Below are 27,962 nucleotides of genomic sequence, written 5' to 3'. Positions count from 1 at the left end.
GAGCGCATTTCTATCTCGAGGTTCTTGGGTCTCTGAGATAGATAATGACCTTGGCCTTGGTTACATTTTAAATCACAGTCTCCATGTTGACTGATAGCCTAGGCTAGAAAGACTTTTGTGGTAGCCTAGGCTACTGCTTGTAAAATCGTTATTAATATCCTTATTGCAGTAGCTAATTGCTTATTAACACGTGATAAGTGGACACTAATGTAAAGTGTTGCAGGCCTTTTATAATCCTGTAGACTAAAGTTTCTCAAACGCGTAATGAAGGACATGTAACGTGTGCAAACTACAGTTTAAACAACAGCGACCCTTAGCGGCGAGTCTTCTCATCTTCAAGCGAGTATTCAGGCGCTTCATATAATTATGCTTTTAAAGATTTTATAAAGTTGCGCGAGTTCTGTGTAGAAATCCCTTTTTTCAACGTTTTTTTTTTTTGTTTGTTTTTTTTATTATATTTGACCTAGATATTTATGCTGCGGCATTGAATTGTCATGGGCCTATGTAATGGTTTAACATTGTTTTCCATATTAATGACAGCGATAACCAGCCACCCCTGATAAAACAAATACAAAAATTGGAAAATTTGTATCTAATCATTTCGACTAAAACGATAAGCCTTTTGAAATTAGAATTTGTTTACAGAATGTTAGGCTACCTATTTGTTTAATGCAATCTAATCTTAAATTTGCTTATAGGCTACAGTTTATACAGTTATCCATGTCTATTGCTGGATTTTAATGTTAATATTTTTTTTGTTTACATTGTAGCCTAATGTCAAATTATGTTTATTTAGAGTGCACAGTCACTAGTGTGCAATCATTTAGACAATTTGTTAATACATAGTCTATTTAATGTCTACAACATCTTTAATAAGTCTACGAAGAAAGAAAGAAAGAAAGAAAGAAAGAAAGAAAGAAAGAAAGAAAGAAAGAAAGAAAGAAAGAAAGAATCGAACGGATTTGTCTATTTGACTTTTTTATTTTTGCATTGAAGGTCGTTTTTTTTACACATTTGTAAACTGTTTCTTTGTCATTCATTTATGCCTATTTACTAGTGCGTGGTCAATATTCCTATACTGTCTGTGATTACAGATTTACATGTGCACATTTATAACAAAATATAGAAAATCCAACCTAAATCATCAACCAACCAAGATGATCGTTGACCATTCAAAAACCAAAGCATGTAAAATAAACTTTGGCTGCCTGGATAGTTATCAACAATCATAAAAAATACACAGGGCCCCATAGCCTCATTCATAGCTAATGTATTTTTCAATTGATCAAATAGGTTTTTTGTCCGTAATGACTTGTCGTGTTGTTCTTTTGATAAAACTGATTTGATTCCCCAAAATATCACAGACTAGAATATAAGCCTATAAAAGCAATAAACATATTATACGCAGACTTTTAAATCGAAATAATTCTCTTCTGTTTTCGAACTCTATTTTAAGACCAACTTTCCCATAGAAAAAACGGGAATAGAAAAGTAAATTGAGACATAAGACATACAATAGCGGGCTAGATCAGGAAATCTTGAAGTGTGGGCTTATACCGCCACCTGGTGGTTATTTACGCACAATCATCTTGTTATTCACCTTATAATAAATCTAAAGCAAAACTCTCTTTAAAACTTCACTTGTTAATAGGCCTAATTAAGTGCTTTAATTGAGCAAGATAAGTAGCCAAGCAGTTAGTGAACTGTACAAATATTGTAAAAGTACGACCCCGGCAGGACTCGAACCTGCAATCTTCTGATTCGAAGTCAGACGCCTTATCCATTAGGCCACGAGGCCTGCGAAGAGACATCACTGATCACGTGTCACACTCCAAACGATAGAACATTGCATCCACCTTATTTTCCAGTGTCATTTGCTTCCAGTTATTTTTAGCTGTACAAAACAGCTCGTTATGCTGCTTGATATTGCAAACTGATATTTATTACCATATTATTTTAATGTAGTGTCTTAATTATAAACACGCGGGTTTGTAGCGTAAACACTTTTACAGTTCACTGAACTTTGATATATTCTTCTCGTCATTTCCCTATAGCGACTAATAAATCTAAAGTCTCGAACATTCATAGAAAACACCATACTTCCGTGTTGAAAAATGTGTTTTCGACACCGACAGAGGGCGTACGTTTATTTTTTAGCATCAAGCATCACTTCCACCGATGGACCAGATGAGGGCGCACGCAGACAAAAGATCACTTGCTTTCAAAACAAGACGTTTGAGTCGTCAAACGAGTCTTTTGACTTAAATTCAGGTTTATGTTACTACAAACCAACTTGGCTATTCATGGTTAAAACCAGACAGTAAAAATGAGCAAATACGCTTTTAGCTATCACGCATAGTCGCTGCGTACAAAAGATACAGATGATAGGCATTGGTATTGAGCAATTTACACATCTCTGCTTACGGCGTTACGTTTTACGCCGCTCTAACTGATTTATTTAACACTTTTCAAATATATAATTACATAAACGTACAGATGTATCGGCTCTATCAGTTGGCCAATATCATGCGGGCCAGCAATGGATAACGCGTCTGACTACGGATCAGAAGATTCTAGGTTCGACTCCTGGCTGGCTCGTTCATCTTTTCCAAATTCACTTACAATCGCGATGTTTATTCTTGCTTCTTCGTTATTATCCTTTATTTGGTTTTCATTTCAAATGAAATGTGGTCTGATTGAAGTTTTTTTTTGTTGTGTCAATGCAACAGTTTTTATTTCACTATTTATGAAGAGAAAAAAACTTTACATTCACTAAAATTTTGTCCAGGAGTGTCAGAAACCTGCAACAGTTCCCTAAAAAGTGCTTGAAATGTGACCAAATGCATCTACAGTACATTTCAAAGATGACTGATGACCGAGAAAGTACAAATAATATCAGATTTTTTTTGCAATGAAAAAGAGATTCAGTATTCTAAAAAAAATGGAACGATACTGAAGATATTAACTGTACAAAGTTCTTTACTACATTGGATTTTTCCGAACATCAATTATTGTTGAATTGGAATTAAGTGGTCCCGTGTTAAGGCTCGATCTCCTTGATTCTCTCCGTGGTCTTGTGAGGGGCAGGGAGGCCGTCCCACTCCACTGTGTGGAATTCATACCAGGCTGAATTATTCTGTTATTTGGCAGTTCACAAGCTGCTCTCTGCCTGAGCTCCTCCATGCTGTACTGGTCCTCTGTGGGGAGAGAAGAGCGCCTCCATGTCGGAGGAAGAGGGGCATGAACCAGCTCCCGCATCTCTTCTCTTGACTTCTGAACTCTTTCCGACTCAGACTTCAGACTTCCATCTTCAGTAACTCTGCCTTGGACCCCACATGAAAGCCGACCGTCACAATTTGCACCTGAGGAAAGGTGTAGTAAAAATAAAAACAAAGATGGTAAAAAAGTAAAAAATTCTGCAAATTAAAAATGTGGTTCCAGCCCCATATTACTTGCTTGATTCCATGAAACAAAGATTTGCAGTCTGCATTGCAATGCATCACCACATGACCAAGGAGTGTCAGAAACCTGGCATGTTTTTTGTCTAACGCACCATTTTATAACTAAACACAAGCACAAGTGAGATCTTTGAACTCTGGCAGTGGATAACGTCTTAAAATTTAAATCTGTTCCTTGCACACCAACTTCAGAAGACTTTAATATAATCATACAAATCATATAGATAACTCCTAATTATGATATTTTGAGCTTTGATGGTATAAATTGCGAAAAAAAAACAAAAAAAACAATTGGTTTTATTGAAAAAAGAAAACATTAGGCCAGAACAACAAGATTTAAAGTGCCCCTTTTATGGATTTTTGCACAATTCATTTCGTGCAGTGAAAAGGTATAATAATAGGGGAGAGTGTGTAATGTAGCTGTATGTGAATGTAAACAGTCTACAAAGTTGTAAAGCTGAAAGTGCATCATAAATAAAGTTATTTTATCTCAAAAGAGAGTTGACTCTAACCCACTCGTTTGGACTTCAAATCTATTTTCGTGAAGTTCACACGTCTCAACTTACTACATTTGCATAATGCCCACCTACGTTCTGCGTGGATAGGACATCTTGCTGTAGCTTGTTCGTGTGGATATCATGTCGTCAAGACGCTGTGCTCTCCGCTGTGAGAGTAAATTCAGTTTATTTTCACTTCCAAAGGATGAAGCTGTGAAGAATCAGTGGTTAAAATTCATCTTTACTACGATACCACAGCAGTATAATCCCTTCATTTGACTGACTACTGCTTCTCAAATCTCGGAGTTCAACGTGGGATTCGCAAAATGCTTGCTTGCTGGCGTTTTTTTTTTCAGACACGCGGTAGACCAATCAAAACAGACTGAGCTGTCTGACCAATCAGAGCAGAGTAGCTCGCGGAAAGGAGGGATTTAGAGAGATTGATTCATCCATCGAACCGTTTGAGAATCATTGAAAAATGTGATGTGCAATGTATATTATGAGAAAATGAAACAGTGTTTTGACCTTTGATGCATGTAAACCTGTTGTAGGAGACCTCTAAAACAAATTTAGGAGACTTTAAAAGAGCATAATAGGGGCACTTTAAAAAAGAACAAGTTTTTAGAAATATGGTTTTAGATTAATGTTTCCTTTAAGACATAATATTTACTTTACTTCTTAGTAGTGTGGTCGAATCTATTAATCGCATCTAACATAAAGTCTTTGTTTACATAATATACTATATGTGTGTGTGTGTATATATATATATAATTATTATATTTATTATATTTATATATAATATATATACACGTCTGTGTGTGTGAGAGTGTATGCATACATACACATATATACATACACATATACATATATATATATATATATATATATATATATATATGTGTATGTATATATGTGTATGTATGCATACACTCTCACTCTCATATATATATATATATATATATATATATATATACACGCACATGTAAACAAAGACTTATTTTGGATGCGATTAATTGAGATTAATTGATTTTACAGCACTACTTAGTGAAAAAACAACTAATTTTATAAAGGTGGGGGGAGGAGACTGTAAAAAAAAAAAAAACATGACTCAATAAAACATGAAAAATAAAATGTTGACTAAAATACAGAGCATTTAAAAAAAAACATTGAAAATGAACATTGTTACCGAGCAGTTCTCACCTTTGCTTTGTTCCCCAGCGTGATTTACAGGGCCACACATTTCCCTCAGTTTGATGTTCAGCTCCTGATTTGCTATTTTGCAGAAGTTCAGCTCTTTGCTGAGGTTGTGGATCAAGCACTCATACTGCCGCTGTCTACCAGCCAGACCCTCATCCATTTGCTCTGGAAACACAATAAATCGCCAATACTTTCACTTTATTTGCTCATAATGCAAATCCGTGTACAGTATTGCCAGTTCAGAAATATATCTATAGCTGCTGTGAACAAACCAGAGATACATTGTCCAGTGTTGTTTTGCAGTTAATAACACATTAGCACTGGCTATGTTCTATAACCATGGATAAGAGAGCATAAAACAAGGATAAATCTAGTGAATGTTCTTGAGTCTGTGCTTATGTGGATGAAGACTGCAGGAGTCAGGACTCAAACCTCGGCACTGCTGCAGCAGAAGCTGGATGTTTCTCTCGAGTTCTTTCTGCTGCTGGGTGAGTCTGCGATCCGCCTCAAGCTGCTGTCTTTCCAGAGCTGCTTCCAACCACACAACCATATTCTGCTGCTCCTCGACTCTCAGCTCCAGCTCAGCTAGAGCCAGCTGCAGCCTCCGTTCTTCCTCTCGAAGACACACAACCTTTTCAACACACACCAAGCATTATATCAATCATATGCTTAGCTAAAGTGTGGCAGGTCAAGCAAATAAACAAATATTTCAATTTACTTGCACAGCGCTTTCACAATGCATGCTGTTCCAAAATCACACAATAACACAAATCTTCACCTTTCCATGATGTGTTAAACAGCTAAACTAATAAGCTGTATTAAAAGGAAGCATGAATATAAAAATAATGTGAGAAAACGTGTTTCTACATTTGCCAAAACTGGGTAAATGTGACCACTCAGGCTAGAAGCTAATGTGTGGCTGTGATAAACACTGATAAAATTTTGTTTTGTTTGACAAAGAACTGGTGCTGGTCTGCCAACTGAAACGATAATAGATCGCACCTCTCCACCACAAACAAGTACACTTAAATGTCAGCCTATAACTTCACGAAGAAGGTTAATGAGAAGAATCTGAGGAAACTCGGATGCCTTCTGACCTTATCGAAGTATTTACAAAGCAGAGCTCTAGTTTCCGAGCCGGACAGGTTGGAGAGTTTGGCCATCAGGTTCATCTCCCACTGGGTTAGCATGCTCCCTGACGCCCGCAACTGCCTCTGCCTCTGGGTGATCGCCTCGTTTTTGTACTCGATAGCAGCATCCAGAGCCTCAATAGCCTCATCCAACTGGAACAGTGTTCGCTCTTCCTGATGTTTAACAGAGGACAGGGCAGCTTTAATAAATGGAATTTGCACGTCATGCAAACAAGTTTGGTTTGGAAGTTTTCACGCCAAAAGTTGCACAATTCTAAAATTCTAAAGCATAAACTTGGCTAGGACTTTCCCATTTCAGAAGTTGACATTTTAGAATTCTTAAAACTAAAAGTTTAAGAATTCTAAAATTCAATTTCAGAAATTTTAGAATTCTTAAAACTTTGACTTAAAAAGTTTGACTTCAAAATTCTAAAGCATAAATTAGGATGGATATTTTAATTCCAGAAGTTAAATTTTTTTAACTTTTAAGAGTTTAAGAATTGTAAAATTCTAAAGCATAAATGTGACTAGGATATTCTAATTCCAGAAGTAAAAATTTTAGAATTAAACTTTTAAGAATTTGAAAACTCTAAAGCATAAATTTGGCTAGGATATTCTAATTCAAAAAGTCAAAATTAGATTAAATTGAAAGCAAATTAAATTTCTTAAACTTTTGCAGCATTTAAGGTTGGAATACACTACACAACTTTTAAAATCTGAGGCATCATACTCTTGCTGACTGTAAATATATTTACAGAGAAAAACATCATACACTAAACGACTGAGGATCACACACTACTAGATTTTCAAGTCGTTTCAAACACAACAAACTCACACAGAAACATGCACCTTGCTGCTAGGAGACGCATGACAAAGAAAACAATATTTTCGAAGATCTGTGTAAAATATCAAACATGTTTCATATCCTTTGATTGGATGGAATCATAGTGTAAAGCTAAAAAAACCTAATTGTGCCCACATCACACACTACATGATTTTAAATGAAATGTCAATTTCGACTATCGAAATTCTGCAGACTGGCTAGTGTTGACTCTTCCAGACAACAAATCTGGGAAAAAGTGTGTATTAAAAGTAAAGTTTAGTGTATTCCATTAAGCCTTAAGTTAGCTAGGACATCCTAACTCTACAACTTTAATAATTCTGAAATTCTGAAACATGCAAATGAGACGCAGAAACAAGTTCTGTGTGAGTTGCCCTCAGAATTATAATGTTGTAAATTATAAAATGATGCAAACAAATCTGAATGGGAATTTCAAAATTCTAACACATTCAAACAATGTTTATTGAGAAGTACTTCTAAAATTCTGAAAATCAAAGTCACCTCAGGAGAGAGCAGGTTGCCCTGTCTCAGTTTGTCGTCCAGCTCCACCCTCTGTTTGAAGAGCTGGTCCTTCTCCTGCCGGAGGCTGGAGATCTCCTGTCTGATCTGCTGAGAGTCCTGAGCGCTGCCACTACGCAGAAGACCGTTCCTCTCAGTGAGCTCCCGTTCCAGAGACTCGATTCGGCTCGACAGGGTCAACAGGTCTTTACTGAGAGCCTGCAGAGAAAATAGACCATACCAACTTTTAAAGACTCATAAAGGGGTGTATGATGGGACGAAGCAAAGCCACAGAGTTTACACAGACCTGACTAGAGCGAAGCTTTTTGGATTCCAAGCCACTGCGTTCCAAGAGCAAGGCCTCTTTTTTGGCTAAGATCTCCTCTCTCTTGGTCAGCTCTCCTTCCAGGTCATCAAGTCCACGCCGTTGACCCAGAACCTTCTCCATTTCCTCATCAAGCCAACGTTTCTGCTCCTCTATCTTCTGCTCAACCACAGATATTTTGAATGCAATTATTTATATATTAAATACATGGAACTGCTTCTGAAACGTCAAATGCTAAAATAAGTTTTGCAAAAATATATGGGAATATACTGCAAAATATAATGCAATATATTACATAAAACATTTCCATATATGGAAAACCAGTGCTTATATTTTTCAATATACTGCAAAATATGCATTGATCATGTATGGCTATATATTAATACATATAAAATGTTTATAAATGAAGACAAAAATAGCATTACATGTAATATTCACAAAATGTTATCCTTTATTGTGTACATATGTATATTGGACATACATGTTCCCATATAAATGTGAATGTATGTGTATACACACACATTTACGGAATGAGTTACAACAGATTTCTAGTTTCCAGCATGCTTTGCTTCTGACTGTTAAAGGAGAGCAAATGTTTTGATTGAAATTAAGTGTTATTTAATGTGTTTTGCTTAATATTATGTATAGGGGGAGATTTGTTAGTGTTTAATGTTCTCTGTTTTCTGGTATATCTGAGATTTTGGGGTTACCATTGTGCTGAAGAGGAGAGCCAGTTGTTAGGTTGACGATTGGCCAAACGCCATCAAGACTATAATTACTATATTTTAAAAGTAATGGCTGTGCACTCCTCAGCACTGTGATAGTCTCTTGGCTAAATACTTTAGTACATGCAGGTGTGCTTGTGCTTTTGTTAACTAGCTTAAAATTATGAAATATTTATAATGTAAATGATTAATAAATTAATAATATATATCATTATATATTTCTCTATAAATGTGTAATTATGCTGCATAAGCAAATATATCTGTGATCTATTACACACTATATATTATGAAGTGTATTACTGAATATAAAATTACATATATTGAAATACATGTAACAATATATTTACTAATATATCATAATGTATGTATTATTCAATATATATTAACACAATATATTATTCTGTATATTTTCAAATATACTGTTAAACCATTCAAGATATTGATCATTCATATATATAGGGAAATATATTTTCTTTTCATAAGGGTTTACTCATCATCAGATGCTGTTATTCAAAGTGGAACTGCATTCAAGGTATACATTTTAACTATATGTTAATTCCCTAGAAATCAAACCCACAACCATGACCTTAGAAATAGCAAATGCATTGCTTCAAGGTAAATAACATACACAACCTGTATCAATATCAGGCTGAGAGGGATTTGGGCAACAAAATGAACTGTTGAAACAAGCTACTGAAATATACCCTCAGCCACAATGAAACAATAATAAGTCTTTCAAACGTCAGTCAAACTATTAAACACCACGTCTGAGTAAACAGATCTAAAAATAATATTTTATTGCGAGGTAATAGCTGTGGGAAGGGTTTGATGAAAAGACCACAATTTCGTTTTTCTGTCTGAACCCACCTGCTGTTCCTCTAGTGATACGACCGAGCCGTTACTTCCACTTCTCCTCTGTCGCTGGAAGGCAGCGATTTCCTCCGTCTTAATCCTCAGAATTTTCTGCTGCTGTTCGTTCTTTATCTCCAGCTCCTTTGAGAAAGAGAAAGACGCTGTTTGGTAAATCATTCACTATTGAAAAAACAAGAATAACTGGGAGGCTGAGGTTTCTCTGTAGATTTGTATTGTACAGAATACAGAAACAAAAATGACTAATGCTGGCCCTTACAGAACAGAACTGAGGAAAAAAACCTGTGATGAACACTCCAAAAAAGACCATTAAATGTGTAATTTCTGCAACACCAGCGGCACCACACAAAGAAAGGCCTGATCTGAAGTGAACAAGACAGAAAATAGCATAAACTGTATATTTTATGAAGAAATGTTATGTTTTTATTTTATACACTACTACTCGAAAGTTTGGGTTTTTGTTCATGTCTCCAAAGAAGGCTCACCAAGGCTGCATCCATTTGATAAAAAATACTATAAAACAGTAATATTGTGAAATGTCATTACAATTTTAATCTGTTTTAAAATGTAATTTACTCCTGTGATGCAAAGCTGAAACATTTCTTATTATGACCAATGATGAATCCATCTTTTTTTGTGGAAACTGAAATACATTTTTTCAAGATTCTTTGATGAATAGTTTAAAAGAACAGCATTTATTAAAAAAAATGGTTTTACTGCCACTTCTAAAGTCAGTCACTTAATTTCTCTCTCTTTAAGAAAATATCTTATTGAACCTCACACTTTTAAACGGTAGTCCATTTCATATTTTATGAAGAAAAACCACAGTCTAGAAATAATTATTTCTGCAATTCCACTGCTAGTGAAGCATAAATTACACACTTCACTTTCAATTACATCTGTACTCTGGATGTCTCCCAGGCTCCGTTCCCCACCTGCGCCGATAATAGACCGAACGCAACACTGAGGTCAGTCGCACAGCGAGCCGGCTCACCTTGACTCTGTGCTTTCCTTTCTGCATCTCACTCTCCAGCCGTCTCTTCTGCTGGCTCTCCTCTCGCAGGCGGCGCTGCAGAAGGTCCTGCTGCTGCTTCATGTTCTGCACGTTCCTCTCCAGCTCCTGCACACGGCGCTCGCTCTGCGCAGACAGGGAGGCCAGCTGTGCAGTGTCCCGCTGCTTCTGCTTCAACACCTGAAGGCACAGCACATGTGCAGGGCTATATTTATATTGCCAGAAGGCCAGAATATACAGAATAAGAATGATGAATTGCTGTAGCATATACAGGGACATTTCTTAATGCTTCCGTTAACTTATTCGAAGGTTCTTCAAATATGATAACTGAACCTGAATGCTGCTCTTTCAATAAATATGTGCAGTATATATATATACTAAGTCCTTTTCTCATTTTATTTTATATTTGGTTTCAATTTCTAAATGTTCTGAATGTACTTAAAGGCACACTATGTAATTTTTCGCCACTAGAGGTCGTTTATTCAAAACAAAGGCGTAGCTTGATGACGCCTTGATTTTGCGGAATCATGGGAGTTGTTGTCTTCACCTCTACAGCCGGTGGAGAATCCGACAGGGCAGAAATCATATTCATTGATGATCGGTAATGTATTAAAGATTTATTAACGTTACGAACGCCGTTGGAGCGATTGCTAATGAGAGACAAGTGCGACACACGGCTCGAGAGCAGTGGAGCTTTTATTATGCTGCAGACACCGCTTCGGTTTCTTACAGTCATGCGTATGTCGGGTATCGCAGAGCTGTATTATCATTGATACATTTGAGTGTGTTGAAAGTTGTTATAAAGCTACTCTGTGCGTTCGCTCGGCGGCTACTATATGATACACTTGTTGCACACTGCAATGAGCTAGATCGATTTTAGGCATGGTAAAAAGACTAAAAAGACTAACTGTGTTGAGCTGTATAACAATGATTAGATTTCAGTCGATGAATATATCCAAACAGTTGATCACCTGTCTAATAAAACACATAATATATTAAAGCGTCTTTGGTGTTTCCATGCTTTCTACAAAATATAACCGGAAATCGAGGGTAACGCGGGTATGATGTCATTGATAGGCAACGCACGGACACGGTCCATGTCCTGGTTAAAACTGCTTATTTCTCTGGATTTAAACATTCTTAGACTATGTGGGATAATGTAAGTGCACAATTCAACAAAATATATAACACTGTTCTAGTGGTTTTTGAATATTTTGATCCAAAAATCTTACATAGTGTGACTTTAATGCTGTTATATACCTAAAAAAAAACCATTTATATATTTTTTTCTATATTTTGTAATTTGTGTCTTTGCTTCTCCTTTTATTATTGTTTCAGTTCATGTGGTAGAAATACTACAATTTTGATATTGTGACAACCCTAAAAGCTTTATAGAGAAACGAGATTTCCATAATGATGCCTTTCGGCAAGGCAAAGCTGGCAGACACAGACCTGAACTTTGCTCTGCGCAGCTGCGATCTTCCTCCTGCACTCCTGAGCTTTAGAGCGGTCAGCGGCATTACGGCCGCCCTGAACCTCCAGGTCCTGCAGCTGCTTTTGTGCCTCTGTAAGCTCCGCACGGGCCTGCTCCACCTCGGCTTCCAGCTCAGAGATCTTACAACTGTACTGTCTGTTCATGGCCTGGGCATCCTTACCTACAGAGAAAGACAGGACATGATCATTATAACAGAACACTCATAATGGACAATGAGAAAAGTTTGGGGTCTGTATGTTTTAGAAGACAAGGATGCGTTAAATTGAACAAAAGTGACAGTAAAGACATTCATAATGTTACAAAATATTTCTATTTCAAATAAATGCTGTTCTTTTGATATTTCTATTCATCAAAGAATCCAGAAAAATAGATATCAGTTTCCACAAAAATATTAAGCAGAAAAACTGTTTTCAACATGATAATGATAATAATGATGATAATAAGAAATGTTTTTTGAGCAGCAAATTATAATGATTTCTGAAGGATCATGTGACACTGAAGACTGGAGTAATGATGATGAAAATTCGATTTACATTGAATAAATTAAAATTTTAAACTCAATATAAATATTTTATAGTAAATATTAAATAGTAAATATTTTAAAGTTATTAGAAATTGTAATATTTCACAATATCACTGACAGTTTTTTTTCTTCAGTTATTTTTATCAAATAAATACAACATAAAACATAAGAGACTTCTTTCAAAAACATTTAAAAAATCTTACCAACACTGACCTTTGAACAGTAATATATGTTTAAACGAGCTGCTACTGTTGCATCACTTTCTAATGCAAACAATGAATTTTATAGAAAATTCAATATGTTTCTTTTTGGATATCTAAATCAAATCATAAGTCCCATTAAAATGTGCCATCTGTTGGAGTCGTGACCTAGCGGTTTGCATACAAGCTTGGATATATTGAGCTGGGGTGTTGTCATGCAAAATAAAAGTGAACATTTACAGATAAGACTATAACCATAAAATGTCCTTTAAGCAGCTCTCAAGCACATTAAACAGCACAAGCATCTGTCACAAAACACTGGGCGCATGAAACTCAATGAGCTTTTTTAAAGCATTTAATATAACATGCTCCCACGCTTTGGACTTGTATCGTGAATGTTTCCGCTGCAGCAAAGCTCTGTGACCTCTGCCATTTTGTTTCATAGAAATGTGTTTTTCACTGCTGTAAAGTGGTACAACTGACGAAGGTTCCTGATTGCACAGACAGATGGTGGAATTGGTTGTTAATACTTTTTTAATTATTTATTATTAATGATTTTATTCATTTGTCATTACACATTGTTTGGGCGCTTAAAGTGCTGCGGGGATGACGTATTTCACGACGGATAGGTCATTATTTTTGTAGGCCAACCTGGAAGAGCTGATGGACTCTGGGACTGAAGTGAGTTTATGAAGTATAAGTGAGGCTTTATATTTTGTTATACAATTAAAAAAGACGATATAATCGCATTTCTTCAACTAAATAAACAGTTTTTTCTTGGTAATTATTCAGTAAATTAAAGGCGACATATTATGCAAAATTCACTTTTATATTATTTTTGAACATATTTATGTGTCTGCAGTGTGTGTACACAACCACATTTTACATTGTGGTAAAAATCCATCCACCCAGTTTGTTATTTTCCCCATAAATCTGAAACTGAACCTCGCCAGAGCATTTAACAGCAGCATTCAAGTAAGAAATGTATTCTTTTTAAAGACACAAAGCTTTTCAATCAAGATCAGTGAGTGATTTTCTGTTCTCCTTTAGTTGTTTGTACCATATTAACAGCATATACAGCAGTGGGTACTGTATATTACGCTGCGTCACTTTAATACACAGATCTAATATACATAAGTTTTCTTTCCCACAGACATAACCGACTGCGTTTGTGAACTGTGTGTTTTTGACATAATCTTGAGTGTATTTGATAGTTTAAGCGCAATAAGACGTGAAAGAGAAATTAGTTTAATACTCAAGGGACGCGCCGTCTGACAGGCAGCTTTCTCTGTGTGTGCGCTCAGAAAACCATATATCAGAACTTTAAACTGATATGGCTTTATGCAAATAAATGCATTCAAATAAAAAACTTTCAGGATGATGAAGAACTGCAATGCCACGTGAGCGTGGCCGCCATATAGATGATAATCAAAACCAAACAGATGTTTTGTTAGTTTGAGTATCAGAGGCATGAGCTGTAAAGGCTCTGCCCACTTCTGGAAAGCGGGTTGGGGAGCAGCAGCTCATTTGCATTTAAAGATGCATGCACGAAAACATCATGTTTTTCCTTCCACTCAAAGATGAGCATTTGCAGCATAAATGATCCGTGGAGAATTTTGAGCTGAAACTTTACAGACACATTCTATGGACACCTAAGGCTTATATTACATCTTGTAAAAAGGGGCATAATAGGTCCCCTTTCAGTAAACACAGGCAGTTGTAAAATAGAGAACTAAAGAAACAAATTGAAAGCAATTGAAAAAAAATATATATAAATCATGTAAACTGCTTTTCCAGTTGGGATTAATGCAATTATCATAATAAGTGCACACAAATATTTCCAGGTATTTCAGTCTGTACTATATACTACAGATACTGTAGAAAACATGTTTTGTGTTATTTTAATATTGACTTATTTTAGTACTGGTACAATAGGTTTTCCCAATGACCTCACCTGTTTTGACCAGCTCTTTAATGAGTTCCTCCTTCATGCGGATGGTGATGGAGAGCTCTCTGATCTTCTGCTGTGCCTGGAGAAGCCCTCTCTCCGAGCAGAACTCACCTCCAAAACCTCTCACGCTCTCCCACACCGAGCTCTCGCCAATGCTGCTGTTAGCTGGAGAATCAATCAAAACAAATCAAAGTGAACTGACTGAATGCTGGAAAGAAACTACTGTGGACCGGAGTCCTTCCGTGAACCACTGAGACCCTCAAGGCTTGTCAAATGTTTTCAAGGATGTTTAACTCACATGTGCGTCTTGTGCATTGTATGCCCAGAGGATGGCCAAGCCCAAGCGCCTGAGGCAGTGGAGCCCTGGCAGAAGATCCTTGGAGCAATGGAGCTTCTTTTTTCGTCCAGGTTACATTGACAGATCTGACAAAAAAATGGCAATGCTAAATAGATTTGTAAATACAGTAGATAGCCATTTCTTCTCAATTAAAGGGGCTACATGTAAAGTTCAGAAACCCTTGTTATAAGTGACACCGGTGGCTGTTAAGTGAACTGCAGCCAGCAACTTATTCCTTGTGCTTGCACCCGTACTCACGTAAGACACTGAACGTGATTCAAGGCCCAGATATACTCACAGCGAAGTTCTTTTTAATTTTTTGCTTAAAAGTAAAAAGAAGTTGGAAATATCTTTTCAGAGATATACTGTTAATAAACATCCTGACGCTGTCCACGCTGTTGAGAACGATGTTTGGATGAATATGTAAATATGTTCTGTGTGCTTTCCTCTAAACAACAAAATAACCACACAACAAAAATGACAGCGGTGAGAAAACAGCAGTCAAGAAAGCACCTGATCATAGCAATCTGGCTGCAATTCACCAGCATCATGTCGAGTCCTTCACATACAATTCAGTCTGCAGGCTTTCACAGACAACCTAGAAAGTCGAAGGTGATCTTGTTCTTTAAGTTTCGATACAAGCGGATCATACATTGCCAATAAAAAAAGCGATCAATACATGGAAATTCTTGCACATAGCCCCTTTAACCTTCTCATCAGCATTATGAGTAATACCATCTTCCATACTTGCGTTTATCTCTGATGGTTTGAACATGTCCATCTTCATCTCGGTTCACTCCTTTTCCAGAAGTTTCATAGTATGCGTTTCCATGTCCGCTGTCCCACTGGGTCTGGTCTGAAAATGAGCTGCTGTCCACTGACGGACCCGTTTCAACCTAAAAAACATGAAGGTAAAAAAATGTCAACCGCAAATCATTTGAATTCATATTAATGTGCTAAATCTATATCTACAATTTCAACAAAAATAATGCTAATGAACTATATTATTTGGCAGAAGAAATTATTTTATTTGTATATTTAATGAACTAAAAATATTTTCAATAGTCATTTTTAAAATAATAATTAGAATTTATAATAATTTTGGGGTTGTTAGGGCACCAGATATACTGTAAAATACCTGATATACACACACAACTGCACATCATTTGAATTCATATTAATGCTGCCATCTGATAAAAACAATGCATTTATCTGATAAAAAAAATCCAGTAATATTGTGAAATATTATTACAATTTAAAATAACTGTTTTCTATGTTAATAAATTTAAAATTGATTCTTGTGTCGCAAAGCTAAATTTGCAGCATCACTACTCAGTCACGTGATCCTTTAGAAATCATTCTAATATGATGATTTGCAGCCCAAGAAAGATTTCTTAGTATTATCAATGTTGAAAACAAAGTTGTGCTGCTTAATATTTTGGTGAAAATATATATTTTTATTTAAAAAAGGAATTTATTTGATTTTTTTGTAACAATGGAAAAACCGCTTACTGTTACGTAATGAATTTAATGCAACCTTGCTGAATAAAATTATAAATTTTCCCAAAAAAAACAAAAAAACAGTAGCTTTAGATTACATTAATAATCTTGACTAGGGCTGTAAAATATAAACACTAGAATGTGAACCAAAGTCAAAGTCACTGTAAACGTATATGTTTCTGTTGTTTTATCCTCCTTTTGCAATTGACTAATTTTCAATAAACACAAACAAATAATATAAGTAACACATACTATATAGTAAACAAACAATATAGGCAAGCGTAAAATTCAGCAAGTTACTTCACTGCTTTTACAGCTGATATATTCTCGTCACTGCCATCTGTCGTTTCGGAGAATGGCTGGTGCCAAGCGAAAGCACAAACAAGGCTTAACACACAGCCGCTCATGGCTTATTGCTTTAATAAATAACCCTGTCTCCAGACAATACATCAAATGCCAGCTTGTCATACAACAGGCTTGAAAAATAAGCATCAAAAGTGGGTTTAGGGTGTATAATTGTCTGTTAAGAAATCACAGTGTTATCTTGGCAATTAGCAGAATTTGTTTGGATCAGAGAATATGTGGGTGAAGTAAAAACACAGAACAAGACAGCGTGTGTGACAACTGTTTGAAGATGTTTGTGTACTACTAACGGCTCAGCCCAGGTGGCGGCAGCTGTGTATTGTATCTTGAATTAAAATTGATGCGTGTTTGCGGCCGAGGATGCTGTGATACAAATCAAAACATATCAATTACCTGTCTGGCGAGGCTTCTGCCCACATCACTGTCGCAGGGAGGAGTGAGGCGGCCGGAGCTGTCGGATGTCTGCAGCAGTGAGTGGATAGGAGCAGTGTGAGGTCTCTGTTTCAGGTGGAGCAGTCCCACTCCACCAGGCTGGGTTAACAGACTGTGAAGCTCTGCTATTAGATCCTGCTGCTCTTGTAGCTTATCGCTCTAGGAACGAGAGAAAACAACAAGCAGTTAAATCCTTGTGAAAATACCAAAGATGTCCCCAGTACTGGTTTAAGGATTAAGTGTGTTCAGACAGAAGACAGTGTTTTACCAATGCATTTTCATGATTTTCCTATGACATTTCCAGTTTGTTTGTAATTACTGGATAAGGATTTGTACAAATTATTTTTGATTCAGAATAGTTCACTGATAAATTAGCCCTGTGGGTAACACTTTATAATAACTGCATGCAATGAATCATTAGTTAGGCATTTGTAAATAGTTAATTCATCATTTATAAAGCATTAATAGACATTAATAAGCAGTTAGTTTAGTAAAATACAGCTATAAATGTGTTATTCTTGATTTATAAACATATCTATAATGTGTTTAATAATTGTATTTTCATACTGAATTTTTTAAGTATTACATTATTTACAAACCAGTTGTTTAGGAGTTGTCAGTGGTTCATAAGATCATCTAGAAAGTGTAAGTAAATTATTAATAAACTATTTAAATGTACATTTATACATCTTATTATTTAGACATATAGTAATAGTTACTCAGTGTGTAAATAAATGCTTTATTAACACGTATTCCTTCTGTAATTCATGATTAATTCAGGTAGTTATAAAACATTTAGTATTTGTCAGTTAACTATTTTTGTGAGCTCATCTAAAGTGAGGACTATAAAGCTTTTACAAAGGATATTTATAACTGGAATATAACTGGAACATATAGCACAATTAAATCTTCATTCAAAAACACAACTAAAAGTGCAGAGAATTTCAATCCCCTCACCTGCTGTTTGTATTGTTCCATGGCATCTTCCAGAGCAGCTAGAAAATCAGTGTTTTCTTGTTCTAGTTGCTGTATCTGGGCTTGCAGATGGGAAATGTAGTCCTCGCGGTCTCCGTTCCAATCCTCTTTGACATGGTCAGGATCCTTTGGCATAAATAAATCCCACTTCTGTGAGAATTATGCAGATAACCACATAGTTTACATCATGCGAGCATATCTGAAATTAATGCTTGAGAAATAATGACCTGACAAGATGCATAATTGCCTTTTTATGATGAAGTGTTAAACATAAAATATTCATATTTGAAAATGGATGTGCCTGCAGCCAACCTGGTTGTTCAATGCTGCCCGCCCCCTTTTTAGCGCAGTGCTGTCCTCAGTAGAGCTGCTCTCAATGCCACTGTCCAGCCCCGATGCTGAGGTCAGGCCGCTGCGTTCCTCCTCAACGGCACAAAGCCACTCTTTCACCCGCAGGAGCTGACCTGCGTTCAGAGTTCCTTCCCCCTGCAGCTCCGTCAAAAGCCTGTAGGCCGAGTCTGTGCACGTCCGGTAGTGGCCGCTCTCTGCTTGCAGCTTTCTCACGTCCAAAAGCTCAAAGGGCCGAAGTCTCTTCTCGGGGTCGGAGCGAGCGATGATACGGGTTTCAGAGCGCTGGCGGTTTTCAAGAGCTCGTCTTAGCGCTTTGATCTGGAGTTCAAGGCCTTCGACGCGGTCAGGTTCCCCCCGGCAGTTGACTGTGGCCCGATTCTGGATGTTACGAGCCCGCTTGGCATAGTTGAGTGTATTTAGGCTCTCATCAAAGTCCGAGGAGGAAGGGCTTATGCAGGCAATCATGAGGGTTTTGGCGTTGCCTCCAAGAGAATCCTTTAAGATCCTGACAACAAGATGCAACGCAGATTGACATCCTCAACCTCGAAAGCCTTTAAACTATATAAAGGCGATGTTACACATGCCCTCTTTCCAAAACCCTTCCCTATAAAAATACCACTGAGAGCATTTCAATCAGAGATAGGGAAGGTGAGCAGCAACGTGTGATCTGTGCGGTCATAAGTAAAATAGGATTCTCTCACTACAAACAAACAACAGCTTACACACTAACGTTTACAACTTGTTGGTTTTTATGATTTTTTTTTTAATGTTTTTTTTTTTTAAATAATCTCTTATGCTCACCAAGTTTAATTTATTTGATCAAATACAATACAGTAAAAATACGATTGATTTTTTTTTCTATTTTTATTAACATTATCATAATTATTATTACAATTTTCAAATGTAATTTATTCCTGTGATGTCAAAGCTGAATTTTCAGCATCATTCCTCCAGTCTTCAGTGTCACATGATCCATCAGAAATCATTCTAATATGCTGATGTGCTGTTCAAGAAACATTTCTTATTATTATAAACAGTTGTGCCGTTTAATATTTTTGTGGAATCGTGATGATTTATTTTCATGGTTTCTTTGATGAACAAAAGGTTAAAAAGTGCAGCATTTATTTGAAATAGATATAAATATTTTCTTTAATTATGTCTTTACTTTCACTATTCCTCAGTTTAATGCATCCTTGTGGAATAAAAGTATTAATTTCTTTAAAAAAACAACAATAAATTACATTTTAAAATATATTAAATAAGAAAACAGTTATAAATGCAGCCTTGGTGAACATAAGTGACTTTTTTCAAAAACATTAAATATCTTACTGACTAAATTTTGAACAGCAGAATGACACAATCTAAATTTTTACATTTTCTAAACAAAAAAAAAAAGTCAGTGGTGCTTAGTTTTAGAGACCTACGTCTACTTTTAAGAAACAGTAAAAAAAATACACTTGTTTAAAAGACAATAAATAATTTACATTCAGAAAGATAAAATCTACTTAAGATTTTTCCTGTTGACACACCATTAAAAAACAGAATATTAGTGATTCTTGCATTAGCAAACACTACTATTAGCATAAAAAGATTTGTACCTGGCGATTTTGGAATCCCTGTATGGAATATGGGTGCCTTTTCTTTTGGGGTCCCCAAGCGCTCCAATGACATTTCCGAGAGCGAGAAGTCCACTGTTGATCTGAATGCTCTCCTTGAGCCGTTCACCGGTGTTGCCGGTTTTGAGGATTCGCTCCGATCCAGCCAGGTCCACAAAATGGAATTTGGAAGAGAGGATCTGCACAGTCCCGGATGCTGCTCGAGAACCTCCACGCCTCTGTTCCATGAGCACCGTGAAGATGGTGTGAGAGCGACTGGAGTGGGGGTTCATCTGGGTGGCCCCTGTGTGACGGGCCGTCTTTCCTGACTCTAAGAGACTCAGCACCTCATCAAGTCCCTCCACTTCACATTCCTTCACACCACAAAGCACTGTGGGAATACACAAAAGATGTCTTTCTTTTTCTGAACACGTATTGCTGAAAAACACTTCAGCAATCTAAAATTTCCTGATTAGTCAACTAGTCTAAATGGGCAGTTTTGAAGAGTCACAACACAAAACACTAAAGTTGTGTCCCAAATGACGCACTCAATGGTGTAGTGTATGAACTTTATAAGGTTATTTTGTCATAGCCCCTCCCCCTCCGCTACGTAATTAAAGCTGCGACAGTCGAGCGCATGAAGTGTCCAACATTCCACAATTCGTTTTTTCTGTTAAATAAATGCATCATCTGGGTATTTAAAGTACACTTTTCTTTTTGGAATTTTCAGTGTGAACAAATTACTTTTTCTACTATTTCTACTACAAAATGGCATGGAATAGTACATAAGTACGCGAATTGGGACACACCTTAAAGGGATAGTTCACCCAAAAATTAAATGTTGTCATTTACTCACCACCAGTTTCTTTCTTCTAATGAACACAAAAGAAGATATTTTGAAGAATGTCGGTAACCAAACAGTTGACTTGCATAGAAGGAAAAAAAATGGAAGTCAATGGCTACCGTCAACTGTGTGGCTACCAACATTCTTCAAAATATCTTCTTTTGTGTTAAACAGAAGAAAGAAACTCATACAGGTTTGGAACAACTTGAGGCTGAGTAAATGATGACAACATTTAAATTTTTTGGGTGAACTGTCCCTTTAAGTACATAAAAAAACAGATAGAAAATGAAGCATTTTAACAAAGGAGAAGCATACCAAAAGTAAAAATAGTAATAAACAGATACTCTCAGGATTTTGAGGGGTCTTTTTCGACTTATGGGCAGCTGACATGATTTCAAGTTTTATGTGCAGTGTGACATACTATAATTAATCCAAAAAAAATAAAAAAATTAGGGAAAAAAATTCAACAATAATTCTTACAGAGAGACTAATATTAGCGTAGACGCCATTCTTCTTATGATGTAACGAGTACATCAGGATTTATGGGAAGTGTTCCGGGTTCCGGCTGACCTAAACTATGCAGCCTAACATTGAATTATAGAAGTCTATAATGTATTATGTGTATACCTGGTCAAAGAGATGTGTTTTTAGTCTAGCTTTGAACTGACAGAGTGTGTCTGCTTCCCGGAAAATGTTAGGAAGACTGTTCCAAAGGTTTGGTGCTAAATAGGAGAAGGATCTACCGGCTGCAGTTGATTTTGATAAATTTTTTTTTTTTTTAAACCCACCTCCACCTCTTCGGAGGACAGCTTTATTTTATTTTTATTTTTTGTAAGGCAATATATTTTTTAAGTACATACACAATATGTTACATTCAAATTACATTTATATTCAGTGCATTATGTATTATAGAATAACATTATTTATAAATATAAATTTTAAACAATAATAATTCTTTAATAAACGGAGCAATTCCAAGGTGTTATTAACCTAATGCCCTAATGCCCTATGCCCTAATTATTTATTTTTATGATTAAAAAAAGTTTAGTCAGTCAACTAGCTTTACAGGAAACCCACAAAGTAGTTGATTTTGAGAAAATGTACACTAGCATTCGAAAGTTTGGGCTCAGTAAAAAAATGTTATTAACACTTTTATTCAGGACTTTTTATAAATGCATTAAATCGATCAAAAAGGACAGTAAATACATTTTTAATGGTACAAACATTTTCTATTTCAAATGTTCTTTTGAACTTTCTACTTATCAAAGAATCTTGAAAAAAATGTATTACAGTGTCCACAAAAATACTATTAAAATAATTTTCTACACTGATAATAATAACAAATGCTTTTTGAGCACTGCAGCAAATCTACAGAATATTTGTAAAGGATCATGTAACACTGGAGACTGGAGAAACGGCTGATGAAAATTCAGATTTGTATCAAAGTATTACTTTCTTTTCTGCATTTTTGGTCAAATAAATGCAGCATTGGTGAGCATAAAAGGACTTTTTTAAAAAATATCTTACCAAACCCAAACTTTTGAACGGTAATATAGTTTTGCACATCCCTGCTTATTCTACATCTTGCATCAGTTTTCCTCGCAAACTTACCTATGTTGCCCTTTTCATCCTCTCGAATATGTATGTCTTTACTGGCCGTCTCAACTTCCAAAAGGTCTCTGAAGACCTCTTTGTAAACCTCCATGTACGACACTCGGACAGAGAAGTCAACAAGGTCATTCTCATCCAGCAGTTTGAAGATCTCGGCCACAGCTCTGGGAATGATGCCCTGCTCGTCATCCCTAAAAGCAGCTGCGGCCAAAAAACCAACAGAAGGTTAATGAATAACTCTATGAGGCAGAATGCTAAAACGCAAGATCTCAGATTGCGAGTGGAGCGGTGGCAACTGAACCGGGGGAGGTGTTGCTGGCAGAACGAACGTGCAAACTTGTGGAAGCATTTTAACAAGACAGACAAAGCCTTTCCTAGCCTTAATGTGAATCATGTCTGGTCTAGATGAAGCACATTTATAATAAAATGCTGTAAGGAATTGAACTTAGGCATGCTTTTGCTCTGTTTACTCAACACATTAGCTGCCACAATACTCAATACACCTCCAATAAAATAAAAACATTGCACTTCTATATATTGATGAATTTTACATCATTAACACTATTATTTTACTGTTTATTAATGTGAAGCTGATTTGAAACAATCTGTACAAGCACTATGTAAATAAATGTGACTTGACTTCCATATAAAAGACTTACAAATGTTGGCTTCTCCAATGGTGTAGGTTTTGCCCGAGCCGGTCTGTCCATAGGCAAAAACCGTGGCATTGAAACCATTAAAGAAGGCCTCGATGAGAGGTTGAACACAGTCTGTATACACATCCTCCTGTGTAGAGCTTTCCTCAAACACAAAGTCACAGTGGAAGTGGCGGCCATTGCCCAGGGTGACCCTCTTCTCCTCTGGATCTGAAGTGATGCAACTCTCATGGTTGTGCAAAATCTCTTTGGGAAGCAGGGGACGCACCCTGATGGCCACCTGTACAGCGGTTTCCTCTACCTTACTTTGGCCAACTCCTTTGGGAGACATTTCTGAGATGATTAGCAGACCCTCATTACTTCTGTGGTGCTGTGATACTGCTTCCTTTAGGCACTGAATTAAATAAGAAATATGGATTAACAGAGTAAAGGGCAAAACATCTTTGACAAAGACCTTTCAACTAACCTCTAGGTCAATAATAATAGGGTCATTCCATGTCAACTCAACCTGAGGTTCTGAAGAAAGACTAACATAAATAGTGATGATAAAAATGAAATACCATATATAAATAATTGGAGTAATTCAAATATATATATATATATATATATATATATATATATATATATATATATATATATATATATATATATATATATATATATATATATATATATATATATATATATATATATTTAGATTAGAAGGTCTATTAGTAAATTATTTTGTCTTTAGCAATCTTTGTAACATTAAATACCAATTGAGACAGTTTTTCCCCCAAAGCTGGCATGCCTGTAATTTTAAAAGGTACTAAAGATTTCTCAGCATGTTTTTAGATTCTGGTTCTTAACAAACTTTTCTTTTGGTATCTTCATTTTTTAAGTGTGGCTCCATGAGTAAACAGTTCAATTGTACACATTTTCAGTGGTCAAAAACCAACTGTAACTTATGAAGTATTAAAGATAACTCAAGTTAATAGACATAGGTTTTATGCCTCTTAAGGCATTGTTGTTGCTCTCCCCAGGTCTAATAACTCTTGGTAGCACCAGAACCAGTTGAAATGAACAAAAACTGAATCCCTGAAACGGATTCAAATATATAATCCTATGAATAAACTATTGAGAGCAAGTTAATGTGCCTCAACTTGACCATTTCAGTATTTTTGGTATGTTCAATACAGTTGTTTTGATAGAAGTAAAGAAGATACATTACTATTAACATTATTTGTTCATCAGACATTCCTATTTCAATACAATGAGTATCAGCTGTTTGAAAGTTGCCCATACTTGGTTTTTGACCATTTAAAATGGCTAAAGTTCAACAATTTGGAGCTGCAATCTCTGGCAATGGACAATAGCCTATACCCTACAGGGTCTTAAAAATTAAGATACCAAAAGAAAAGTTTGTTTTTCCAAACAAGAACCAGAATCTAAAAGGATATTGAGATATCTTTAAGACCTCTAGAGTTATAGACAAGCAAACTTTGGAAAAACAATATTTTGGTACTCAGACAGGCATGTTCTAAGCAACTGTTTTCGAGAGTAACGAGATACATTTCTAGTTTATTAATATTATTTAAGACATTCCTCTTCAAAAGAAAGTATCAGCTGTGTGCAAAGTGAACCACATTTGAAAATTATTTCAATTTAACAATTTACTCATGGAGCCACATCGCGATCCCAATATCTCTGGAATTGAAACATGTGCCCTTCACAATTAAGATACTAACAGAAAGATTTGTCAAGAAATTATAAAAGGATATTAAGATATATTTAATACATATTGAGTTTACAGGCATGCAAACTTTAAGGGTGGGGGAGTCTCCATTGGCATATAATGAAAGGATTGCTAAAGAAGACCACAGAATTTACTAATTGACCTCTTAATTTATAAAAAAAAAAAAAATACACAGTCATTTTCTCCCACTTGTAATTTGGCTCCAAATCTCAGGTGAAAACTGTCATTTTGACCCCCTCTACAAAATAGTGAATTACTCAGTAAATATACTGTGACATTTAACATTTTGGATGTCATCAATATTAATGGTTGCCTTCAGAAAAAAAAAATATTATCAAAATAAAAAATGTGGTTGATTTGACATGGAATGACTCAAAAATCATTTTTTTTTTTTTAGATTGTTCAAGGTCACTTTAAATAAAAATTAAGCAACATTTCTATTCTACTACAATTTCTAAATTTCTACACAACACTAAAGCTGATTGAAAATAAACAGATAATTGAATATACATACATATACATATGTATTTTTTATGAACTCGTAAGCACATTCTGGGGGGGGGGGGGTGTCAACATATCTGGGATTTAATTATTTAAAATGCATATCAAACAAGCAATATTTAAAAAGCATATTAGAATTTTTTAGTTAATGCAAACAAACATTAAAAGGACATGGTTTAGCTGATGGAATGGTATTTACTTACGTATAATTTAGTAAGGTTTTTTTTTTTTTTTTAAATGGTTTTGTTTAAGTACATCTTTTGTAATTGAAGTAACATACTGGTCTGTCACAACATGATAAACCAATTATGAAAAACAACTATGAAGACAAACACAATCTATGGAACAACAATCACTAGGCTAACTCTTATACAATAAATTAAAACAACTAAAAGACATTAAAACTACAATCATGAAATAATCACAATCTACATACGAAACAATAGACCATAAACAAACAACTTTCAGTGTTCGTATCCAAAACTAGTTTTGAGAAAAGTTTCATTTGGATCGAAACAAAAACATGCAACAGCAAATAAAAGTATTTCCTAACACATTTCCAACACGACAAATGACAACAATGACGAGATATGGAAAGTCTCAGAGAGTTCATAACTATGCAGAGGAATGTGTTTAACTTTTTCCCTAAAGTCAGATTAGCCTAGCCGCTAGCAAATGTATTAAAAGTTAAAATCTCTTTAACACACACAGCACACACTGAAAACAAAGCTCAAAACACGCACGCGTGGATTTGCCTGCAACACATATAGCGCGTGCACGCACGCAAGCTGCAACTGTTATGTAAAGTTTTTAGTGGTTTTTCATAACTTCCAAACTTACTGTTGTTTCCGAGTCCATCAATCTGAGTCCTCAGGGCACATCCCATTCCTATTCCCAGAGCCCATTCCCTGGATCCAGACCAGCCCATGACGAGCGCAGTGGATGCAGTGATGTCATTCAGTCGGCTCCACAAATGCCTGAGTAAAATCTGGCTTGCAGCGGTTTTGTTTGTTGTGATATTTGGATAGGCTAACGCTAACTAGAGAAATTATCTTTATCTTGAAACCTATAAAACGAAACCTTTGTGTTTCACAAACAAGTGAAAAGTACCATTGTGTTTACATTTGTAATAGTGATAATAATAAAAAAACAATATTAAATTGATGATTTTGTTTGTAACCAGCATAGGCTTATAGGGGATACTGGGGCTAGTTGTCACAGTTTAGCCTACTCATTTGAAAGTCAGTTTTGTCAGAGGCACGAACCTTATAACCAAAGAGAATGATTACGAAAAAACATTACTGTGAAGATATCTATCTATCTATCTATCTATCTATCTATCTATCTATCTATCTATCTATCTATCTATCTATCTATCTATCTATCTATCTATCTATCCATAGGCTATATAAACAATCAATTGAACACATATTTCCCGCCTGGTTAGTTGTCACAATAGAACCAGTCATCAGCCAAATTAAAAGTGTAAAATAATTTATGTAAAAGGTAACATAAAAAAGATTGTTTTGTCCAGCAAGTATGTATGTAGGCTAATATACTTATGTATAACATTTCAAATGTAACTGCCTTTCCCTGAAAAACACTCTTGCCCTGGATTCAACCTTTCAGTTAAAATCTGTCTCGATTATTTAGTTAACTCTAAATCTATGCCAATGTGATTTCCCCCCCCCCCACCCAATTAGAAATCAATCAATTAAAAAAATGTGTTCATTAGACAGAATTCACAGAAATAAGACGGTTACTTTAAGAGGGTTTTGAACAGTGAGCAAAAGCACATTTTTTTGTGTAATTAGACTTTTTTCTTTACTTTTTATTCCCCATGTGACAATTAGTTCCACTGTTAGGAAATGAACTACTTTCATAACTGTAAAAAGTCAATAGCAATAATAAAAAACATAGAATGTATTTGCATGTAATTGTTTTATTAGTCATTAAGCAAATGGATAAAAAAAGAGATTTTTTTTTCTTTTATTGATTTATTTGGAAAACACAGCACACTGTACACACAATAAGAGTGAGTGGACTACAGTATAGTGGATATCACATTTTGTAAAGTAAAAACAGTAATTGGGATGCCAGTTTTTACAAAATGTTCTGAATGGATCAGAATAAATTGAGCATTTTTTAACCTCTTGCCTCTTATAGGCACAATGCCAGCATCACTGATCGATGTCATCTTCGTAGCTGGAAAGTGATGATCTGTCAGTCGAAGGCAGATGAAGTTCACGGTGAGTGGATTCTGGTCACTGAGGCAGACTGTGACTTGTTGTCAGTACTGGTGACTTCACAACAACAAAATCACTAGTCTTCCATGGTGAC

The 27,962-nt window shown here is 35.7% G+C and overlaps 1 protein-coding gene across 2 annotated transcripts; it reads right to left on the bottom strand.

The window, feature by feature from the left end:
- Nucleotides 1-987: 987 nt before the first annotated feature.
- On the bottom strand, nt 988-26,558 carry kif7 (kinesin family member 7). Of its 2 annotated transcripts, none has more exons than XM_079865756.1 (19): nt 26,463-26,558; nt 23,390-23,780; nt 22,731-22,931; nt 20,279-20,666; nt 18,642-19,185; nt 18,312-18,479; nt 17,316-17,513; nt 15,807-15,955; nt 15,021-15,145; nt 14,726-14,887; nt 12,006-12,208; nt 10,536-10,733; nt 9,539-9,664; nt 7,929-8,105; nt 7,625-7,840; nt 6,250-6,456; nt 5,585-5,783; nt 5,156-5,317; nt 988-3,362 (listed from the first exon to the last, which is right to left on the bottom strand). In XM_079865756.1, the coding sequence occupies exons 1-19, from the start codon at nt 26,478-26,480 to the stop codon at nt 2,983-2,985; spliced, it is 4,212 nt and encodes a 1,403-aa protein (XP_079721882.1). In that variant the 5' UTR covers nt 26,481-26,558; the 3' UTR covers nt 988-2,982. The 2 variants fall into 2 exon arrangements, with proteins under 2 accessions (XP_079721882.1, XP_079721883.1); XM_079865757.1 differs by having other exon boundaries at nt 18,312-18,455.
- Nucleotides 26,559-27,962: the final 1,404 nt, after the last annotated feature.

The sequence above is a fragment of the Squalius cephalus genome, assembly GCF_949319135.1.
Source record: "Squalius cephalus genome assembly, chromosome: 3".
NCBI lineage: Eukaryota > Metazoa > Chordata > Actinopteri > Cypriniformes > Leuciscidae > Squalius > Squalius cephalus.
This window is presented reverse-complemented; position numbering and strand designations above follow the sequence as displayed.

Coding starts and splice junctions, on each gene's coding strand:
- kif7 (XM_079865756.1), bottom strand. Junction 22,932..23,389: donor CATTGGAGAAGCCAACATTT/GTAAGTCTTTTA, acceptor TTTTGGCCGCAG/CTGCTTTTAGGGATGACGAG. Junction 10,734..12,005: donor CTGCGCAGAGCAAAGTTCAG/GTCTGTGTCTGC, acceptor CTGTGCCTTCAG/GTGTTGAAGCAGAAGCAGCG.